Source organism: Penaeus monodon, chromosome 10 (assembly GCF_015228065.2).
Source record: "Penaeus monodon isolate SGIC_2016 chromosome 10, NSTDA_Pmon_1, whole genome shotgun sequence".
Classification (NCBI taxonomy): Eukaryota; Metazoa; Arthropoda; class Malacostraca; order Decapoda; family Penaeidae; genus Penaeus; species Penaeus monodon.
In genome coordinates this window covers 869,710-879,709 of record NC_051395.1, presented here as the reverse complement: position 1 = coordinate 879,709, position 10,000 = coordinate 869,710, and the positions used below count along the sequence as shown (strand labels likewise).

Sequence of the window (10,000 nt, the reverse complement as noted above, 5' to 3'; positions counted from 1 at the left end):
CTCGGCCACCGCCGCCGTATATATATACATGAATATATATGTATGTGTATATGTATATATATGATTGTGGAAAATGTGAAAGAGTTCACTTATCTTGGAGCTGTTTTGACTGATGCATATGATGATTCACCGGAGATAAAAAGAAGAATTACCATTGCCAGGGGCGCCACAGTTGCTCTCAGTAGCATCTGGAGGGACCGAAGCATTGCCTTGCGGACAGGGCTGAGGTTGTTGAACTCGTTGGTTTTCCCAATTGCATCATATGGTTCTGAGTGTTGGGTGTTGAAGTAGATAGACAAGAAAAAGATCAATAGTTTTGAAATGTGGTGTTACAGACGAGTACTGCGTATTAGCTGGACAGAGAAGAAGACGAATGATGAAGTGCTGAGAAAAATAAATTGTGGGGACCGACTGTTGGACATCTTGAACAAGAGGAAATTGAAGTTTGTTGGTCATGTGATGAGAAGTGAAAGTGTTGAGAGAAACTTGCTGACAGGGATGGTGATGGGAAACAGAGGAGGGGGCGGGCCGAAGACGGGACTGAGCGACAATATCAGAGATGTTTGCGGGCTGTCGGTGGTACAAGCGGAGGGAGAAGCGTAGGATCGAGTTTGGTGGCGAAGGATGGTGGAGAGGTCCACGGCTGCTCAAACATGAGCATACCGTTATTGATGATGATATGTATATATATGTATGCATGTATATGTATATATGTGTATATATGAATATATCATCATCAATAACGGTATGCTCATGTTTGAGCAGCCGTGGACCTCTCCACCATCCTTCGCCACTAAACTCGATCTTACGCTTTTCTTTCCACTTGTACCATCGACAGCCCGCAAATATCTTTGATATTGTCGCTCAGTCTTGTCTTCGGTTTGCCTCTTCCTCTGTTTCCTATCACCATCCCTGTCAGCAAGTTTTTCTCAAGACTTTTTCCTCTCATCACATGACCAATAAACTTTAATTTCCTCCTGTTCAAGATGTCCAACAGCCTATATATATATATATATATATATATATATATATATATATATATATATATATATATATATGTGTGTGTGTGTGTGTGTGTGTGTGTGTGTGTGTGTGTATGTATATGCGTGTGTGTGTGTATGTGTGTGTATGTATATATATATATACATATATATATATATGTATATATAAATGTATGCATGTATACATATATATTGGGGCCGCGGTGGCCGAATGGTTAGAGCGTCGGACTCAAGAATGTCACGACGGTAATCTGAGTTCGAGGGTTCGAGTCACCGGCCGGCGCGTTGTTTCCCTTGGGCAAGGAACTTCACCTCGATTGCCTACCTAGCCACTGGGTGGCCAAGCCAGCCCAAGTCAGTGCCAGGTAAATAGAGATGGTGACTCGATAAAAACACCGGGCGGAAGGCAATGGCAAACCACCGCTCTAAATTGCCAAGAAAAATCATGGAAGCCAATGATCGTCAAGGCCGCGGTGGCCGAATGGTAAGAGCATCGGACTCAAGACTGTCATGACGGCAATCTGAGTTCGAGGGTTCGAGTCACAGGCCGGCGCGTTGTTCCCTTGGACAAAGGAACTTCACCTCGATTGCCTACCTAGCCACTGGGTGGCCAAGCCAGCCCAAGTCAGTGCTGGTCCCAAGCCCAAAATAGAGAGAATGATTACCTAAAAGGTAACACCGGCACTCTCCGTGGAAAGGAACTGGGGACCCTACCACGTACTCACTCCAAGAGCATCACAACATGAAAAAAAAAAAAAACTACAATTAAGTATCATGCTGTGACCACGGCGGCTCAGACATGAACCTACCGTTAAAAGAAGAAGATACATATATAAGTATACAGATGTATATATGTATATATATTTATATATTTGGATGTATATGTTTATTTATATATATGTATATATATTTATATATATTTATAAAAATGTATATGTATTTATATATATATATATTATACATTTATATGTATATATGTATATGTATATATGTATATATATCTCACTGTCTCTCAAGTGCCCTGTCCCACAAGGACGTTGGCGATCATGGATTTCCAACTCTTCCTGTCTTTTGTGGTCTTCAAAATTTCTCGTTCCGTTATACTCGTCCATCTACTTTTGCTTGCTGTGTACGTTAGTCTTTGTCTGCCCCTGCTGCTTTTTCCAAAGATCTTGCCTGTCATGCTAAGATGTTCTAGCTCTTCATTTCGCATTACGTGTCCCAAAAATTCCAACTGTCTCTTTCGGATGTTCTTCAGAAGAAAACGCTTTGTTCCTGCTCTCTCCAGCACTTCCTGGGTTGACATATTATCTGTCCAAGATGTTCTCATCATTCTCCTGAGAATCATATTTCTGCTGATTCAATTCGTTTCTCCATACCCTGTAAAATAGTCCAGCATTCGCTACCATCCGTGAGGATGGAAAACACATAACAGTTCAGCATTCTGATCTTTGTTGACATAGAAATTTTGTTGTTCATTATTTTGCCCAGTTTTTCAAATGCAGCTTTTGCCATTCCAATTCGTCTTCTAATTTCTTGATCATATTTGCCATCTTCCGTTATCATGCTGCCAAGATAGTTGAATTTCTGTACTTGTTTTATCAAGATGTCACCAATCGGTATCTTACATTGTTTAGCAACTTTTTGTTTGCTGATTACCATACTTTCTGTCTTTCTACAGTTTATGGTAAGCCCTTTCTTTTCGCTGGCTTCAACCACTTTGTCTAGTATCTCTTGCTACTTTTCTTCTGACTCTGCAATCAACACCGTATCGTCGGCATATCTCAAGTTGCTTAAGTTGTGGCCTCCGACAAGAATCCCCTGTAATGTTGATATTTCACGAAGGATAATCTCACTGTAAAGGTTAAAGAGATCTGGGCTAAGCACACATCCTTGTCGAACGCCTCTTCTAATGTTGGTGTATGAACTTCCATCCAGATCTAAACTTCCTAGCATATTGAAGAGCTCTTCATGTTGCACTTTATCAAAAGCCTTTGTATAATCAATAAAGCACACGTATAAATCCTTCTCGATAGCTCTTTCTGATAGTATTCTCAGTATGAAGATCGCATTCTTTGTGCCAGCATCTTTTACGAACCCAAACTGTTCTTTTCCTATCTCAGGTTTTATCTTACTTCTTGCTCTCATCATCAGGATGCGGAGTAGAATTTTTATCACATGGCTCATTAGGCTAATCGTTCTGTGTAATTCACACTCAATTGCGCCAGCTTTCTTGGGGAGGGCTACGAAAATAGATTTGCTGAGATCTGGGATTTGTCCGCTGTCATATACCTCGTTCAAAACTTCGGTAAGCTTCTCTATACCAAAGTCTTCCAGCACAACAATCATCTCGGTGACGACTTCATCGGGTCCTGCAGCCTTATTCCTCTTCATATTTTGTGATGCACCTCTAACTTCTGATGTTAAGATTTTCGGGCCCTCGATGGCCTTTCTTATTTCTGGTTTGTTGCCCCTATAATCAGCAAAAAGTTCCGATGTATTCTGTCCAGCGTTCAAGGATTTTGTCCTTTTCCATTAAGACTTCTCCATTCTTGGATTTTATGCATCCTGTAGAAGAACAACCTTTAAAACCCGTTACTTCCTTAATCTTTCTGTACATTGCGCCTGGTTCGTTGGTTTTGTGTCTTTCAATTTCTTCACATTGTTCATTAAGCCAGATCTCTTTGGCTTCTCTACATTTCTTTCTTATTCCTTTGCTCGTTTGCTTGTACTCGCTGCTTCCGCGGTTTTAAAGCTGTTGCCTAGAGCGCATTCTGTCCAAGATCTCATTCGTCATCCACTTGCTTTTTGACTTTTTCTCACGTTTAGGTATAAGTTCTCTTGCTACCGATACCAGCGCCTCTTTAAATGTTTCCCACTTAGCATTTCCTTGGTCTTCAAGCACATTAAATCGATTTTGCACAGCCACCGCATATTCTTCTCAAATGGTTTGTTTTTTCAATAAAGCACTATAATCCATTCTTGGTGTTGTCTTTCCTGACTTGATTGTCTTAAGCTTAACCTTTAACTCGCATATGACTGGGTTATGATCACTACCACAGTCTGCTCCTGGCTATGCCTTTGAGTGCTTAATTGCACTCCTATACCGTTTCTTGATAGCAGTGTAGTGAATCTGGTTCTTAAGATCGTCTCCCGGGCTCAGCCATGTCCATATTCTTCGTGAATGTTGCTCATACCATGTATTGGTTAATACATACTCATTTGCTTTATACCACTAAACCCATTGTTCTCCCCTTTCATTTTGTGTACCAAGACCAAACTTTCCAACTGTTTCTCCTTCTGCCTCGTTTCCTACCTTTGCATTTAGGTCCCCCATTATGACTGTGACATCCGTAGACTTGCATTGTGTTTTAGCTTTCTCCAATGTGTCGTAGAATTCATCAATCTCTTCTCCACTACTTGCAGTCGTTGGTGCATATACCTGAATGATGCTGAGATCTATTTGTTTATATGTGTATATATATATATCTTCTTTTAACGGCAGGTTCATGTCTGAGCCGCCGTGGTCACAGCATGATACTTAATTGTAGTTTTCATGTTGTGATGCTCTTGGAGTGAGTACGTGGTAGGGTCCCCAGTTCCTTTCCACGGAGAGTGCCGGTGGTACCTTTTTAGGTAATCATTCTCTCTATTTATCCGGGCTTGGGACCAGCACTTGACTTGGGCTGGCTTTTGGCCACCCAGTGGCTAGGTAGGCAATCAAGGTGAAGTTCTTTGCCCATTGGAACAACGTGGCGGTCGGTGACTTGAACCCTCGAATTCAGATTGCCGTCGTGACAGTCTTGAGTCCGACGCTCTAACCATTCGGCCACCGCGGCCTTGACGATCATGGGCTTCTATGATTTTTTCTTAGCAATTTAGAGCGGTGGTTTGCCATTGCCTTCCGCCCGGTGTTTTTTTTTTTTTTTTTTTTTTTTTTTTTTTTTTTTTTTTTTTTTTTTTTATCGAGTCACCATCTCTATTTACCCGGCACTGACTTGAGCTGGCTTGGCCACCCAGTGGCTAGGTAGGCAATCGAGGTGAAGTTCCTTGCCCAAGGGAAACAGCGCGCCGGCCGGTGACTCGAACCCTCGAACTCAGATTGCCGTCGTGACAGTCTTGAGTCCGACGCTCTAACCATTCGGCCACCGCGGCCCCCATATATATATATATATATATATATATATATATATATATATATATATATATATATATATATATATACATATATATATATATATGTAAAAATACAAATATGTATATATGCATATATAAATATGGATATGTGTATATGCATGTGTATATATATGTATATATATGTATATATACTTATATATAAGGTCGCGATGGCCGAATGGTTAGAGTATCAGACTCAAGACTGTCACGACGGCAATCTGAGTTCGAGGGTTCGAGTCACCGGCCGGCGCGTTGTTTCCCTTGGGCAAGGAACTTCACCTCGATTGCCTGCCTAGCCACTGGGTGGCCAAGCCAGCTCAAGTCAGTGCCGGGTAAATAGAGATGGTGACTCGATAAAAACACCGGGCGATGGCAATGGCAATGGCAAACCACCGCTCTAAATTGCCAAGAAAAATCATGGAAAGCCCATGATCGTCAAGGCCGCGATGGCCGAATGGTTAGAGAATCAGACTCAAGACTGCCACGACGGCAATCTGAGTTCGAGGGTTCGAGTCACCGGCCGGCGCGTTGTTCCCTTGGGCAAGGAACTTCACCTCGATTGCCTACCTAGCCACTGGGTGACCAAGTCAGTGCTGGTCCCAAGCCCGGATAAATAGAGAGAATGATTAGAATGGCTGTTGAACAAACAAATATGTATATATATATATATATATATATATATATATATATATATATATATATATATATATGTGTGTGTGTGTGTGCATATATATTATATATATATATATATATATATATATATATATATATATATATATCTGTATGTATATATGTACATTCTTTCTTTTAACGGTAGGTTCATGTTTGAACCGCTGTGGTCACAGCATGATACCTAATTGTAGTTTTCATGATGCGATGCTCTTGGAGTGAGTACGTGGTAGGGTCCCCAGTTCCTTTCCATGGAGAGTGCCAGTGTTACCTTTTTTTTTTTTTTTTTTTAGGTAATCATTCTCTCTCTGGCTTGGGACCAGCACTGACTTGGGCTGGCTTGGCCACCCAGTGGCTAGGTAGGCAATCGAGGTGAAGTTCCTTGCCCAAGGGAACAGCGCGCCGGTCGGTGACTCGAACCCTCGAACTCAGATTGCCGTCGTGACAGTCTTGAGTCCGACGCTCTAACCACTCGGCCACCGCGGCCTTATATATGTACATCTTCTTCTTTTAACGGTAGGTTCATGTCTGAGCCGCCGTGGTCACAGCATGATACTTAATTGTAGTTTTCATATTGTGATGCTCTTGGAGTGAGTACGTGGTAGGGTCCCCAGTTCCTTTCCACGGAGAGTGCCGGTGTTACCTTTTTCGGTAATCATTCTCTCTATTTTATCCGGGCTTGGGACTAGCACTGACTTGGGCTGGCTTGGCCACCCAGTGGCTAGGTAGGCAATCGAGGTGAAGTTCCTTGCCCAAGGGAACAACGCGCCGGCCCGGGGACTCGAACCCTCGAACTCAGATTTCCGTCGTGACAGTCTTGAGTCCTGATGCTCTAACCATTCGGCCACCGCAGCCTTGACGATCATGGGCTTTCCATGATTGTTCTTGGCAATTTAGAGCAGTGGTTTGCCATTGCCTTCCGCCCGGTGTTTTTTTTTTTTTTTTTTTTTTTTTTTTTTTTTTTTTTTTTTTGTCACCATCTCTATTTACCCGGCACTGACTTGGGCTGGCTTGGCCACCCAGTGGCTAGGTAGGCAATCGAGGTGAAGTTCCTTGCCCAAGGGAAACAACGCGCCGGCCGGTGACTCGAACCCTCGAACTCAGATTACCGTCGTGACAGTCTTGAGTCAGACGCTCTAACCATTCGGCCACCGCGTCCCCATATATGTACATATTTATATATGTATGTATATTTATATATGTATATATATATATGTTTATGAGAGGTGCTCTGGAGAATTTTGAAGGAACTGTGGATGTTGGAGGATACAAAATATCAAATCTGAGGTACGCCGATGATATAGTTTTGATTGCCAGCAGTATCACTGAACTACAACAACTACTAGATAAAGTTAGAGAAACAAGCGAAAAGGCTGGCTTATTTCTTAATGCCAAAAAAACTAAGATCATGAAGATTCAAAGATAACCGGCAATGAACAATGATGAACATGATCAATCAATGGAATGATTGTGGAAAATGTGAAAGAGTTCACTTATCTTGGAGCTGTTTTAACTAATACATATGATGATTCACCGGAGATAAAAAGAAGAATTACCATTGCCAAAAATGCCACAGTTGCTCTCAATAACATCTGGAAAGACCGAAGCATTACCTTACGGACAAAGCTGAGGTTATTGAACTCATTAGTTTTCCCAATTGCATCATATGGTTCTGAGTGTTGGGTGTTGAAGTAGATAGACAAGAAAAAGATCAATAGTTTTGAAATGTGGTGTTACAGACGAGTACTGCATATTAGCTGGATAGAAAAGAAGACGAATGATGAAGTGCTGAGAAAAATAAATTGTAAAGACCGACTGTTGGACATCTTGAACAAAAGGAAATTAAAGTTTATTGGTCATGTAATGAGAAGTAAAAGTATTGAGAAAAACTTGCTGACAGGGATGGTGATAGGAAACAGAGGAAGAGGCAAACCGAAGACAAGACTGAGCGACAATATCAAAGATATTTGTGGGCTGTCGATGGTACAAGTGGAAAGAAAAGCATAAGATCGAGTTTAGTGGCGAAGGATGGTGGAGAGGTCCACGGCTGCTCAAACATGAGCATACCGTTATTGATGATGATATATATATGTATACACTTATGTGTGTATGTATATATATTTATATATATGTATATGTATATACACACACACACACACACACACACACACACACACACACACACACACACACACACACACACACACACACACACACACACACACACACACATACACGCACACACACACACACACACAGCCAAGGAGAGGAACACTAATCTAACAAATGTGTACCAACAATCATCATTTTAATACTGGAATCCTGACTGTAGATTCACACACACACGCACACACACACACACACACACACGCGCGCGCGCGATCAGACATTTAAGAATTACAGACCCTACATCTCTCTCCCTAACAGCTGGAGAACATGAAGACGTCTCAGGAGGAACAGCAGCACCAACAGGCAGAAGGCGCAGGAGACGAGCTGGAGGAGGAGGAGGAGGAAGAGGAGGAGGACGAGGAGGAGGAGGACTTGTACCAGATGGATCAGCAGTCAACTGACTTGTCTTCTGATTACTGGCAGATACACAAGATGGTCAAGGTGAGGGGGGGGGGAGGGGAAGGATGGTGTTGATGATTAATGCTGTTGATGATGGTGATAGACGCTATGATAATGATGATGTAGGAGCTTCCCGGTTTTAATGAAGTTGTGTTCAGTTTTCTGTTTTAAGCAAGTAGAGAGGCCAGTATATGCGGCGCCTGAATCCACAATTTGCTGAGTTAGTAGAATTGCCCCCAACCTGAAGGTATTTATCATGGGGGACCTTCAGAAAAAATCCTTATATGTAAGATCCTAATCACCTTTATTATTTATTTATTTATTTATTTTATTTACTTATTATTAATATTATTATTATGGCTGTTTGATTAGGCTATAATCCAGGAATATATTTAACAATATATTTAAGAACATATATAGAGATATTGTGCGTATGTATGTGTTAATTTATTCCCGTGTTTCTGCGTTTCTTTAATCTTAACCCTTGTACTACTAATTATCGAAATTATCATAGTTCTTCCATAATGTATATACATTACTATTCACCACAATCATGCAAGATTTTTTTTTTTCAAAACTCATAGGTACTTTTCCCCATGACTATTCTGTTATCAGTGAGTTCCATGTGGTACCCACTAATATAACTGATAATATTTGGGAAGTTTCGTTTCCGCTGATACCGTGATACCATGATGCCCTTTGTCCTTTGTAAATCTCTCCCTCAGCCAACCATATAATTGTGTTTACCTGTATCCCTCTTTTTATGAATGGAAATGAATGAGTTTCAGTTAGTGATTCTAGTACTGTGTTGCAGCCAAGATTCCTAGTCCATCATTGTGTTTTGTTTGTTTTTTATCTATTTCTACATGTAGATACTTAGAATATATGTAAATGCACATTCCGTATTTGTAGTAAATTTTTCTCATCTTCTGATGAGTAAAATCGAACTCTTAAAATGCCAATTAATATTTGCTTTTTGGACAACTGGGGGCAGACTAGCAATCGGTTTTGGCGTTCTTTGGGGTTAATCTTCAGAAAGACTTTAGAACCCATCCTTTCACGAATAACATGGGCATCTACACATAACATTTGCTAGGTTAAATGTACTCAGAATTCTTTTCATGAAAGTTCCTCGTATACCCTTTACTTTATACTATTTTCTACAACCAATTCTTTCAATTCCTTTCATTCCCCTTACTCTAAAATGTTCAGTACATTTAATTATGAACTGCATTATTTGTTAGTGCCAAGATTACTTTCACTAAATGGGTTTTATGGGAGATGAAAAAGTATTCGATTTGTTCTAAAATGATTATTGAAGTGAAAATAATTTAGTTTCCCATGGTATAACCCATTCAGCAAGGCACTGCAACCCTTTGCACCAGGACAAGAACATTCGTTTTATGCAAGAGAATACACTGAAAGCAATCGCAGTGAAAAGAAGGACGGGACGATAATAAGATATAACCCTGCAGGAATATACATCACACTCCTTGTAATAGGACCTGGTTGCCTTCCTTCTGTGGTACTTGGTACAGACTTGGCTTTACTGTCAGAAACCTCATAGTTGAGGAACTACAGCTTTC

General features: G+C 40.9%; 1 protein-coding gene across 1 annotated transcript in view; it reads left to right on the top strand.

The window, feature by feature from the left end:
- LOC119577723 (histone H3.v1-like) overlaps positions 1-8,613 on the top strand; it is a 14,624-nt gene extending 6,011 nt beyond the window's left edge. Inside the window, exon 3 of the mRNA XM_037925280.1 lies at positions 8,274-8,613. Within this exon, the coding sequence (XP_037781208.1) occupies positions 8,274-8,489 (216 nt within the window). The 3' untranslated portion in view covers positions 8,490-8,613. The remainder of the gene's footprint in view (positions 1-8,273) is intronic.
- The last annotated feature ends 1,387 nt before the right edge of the window (positions 8,614-10,000 follow it).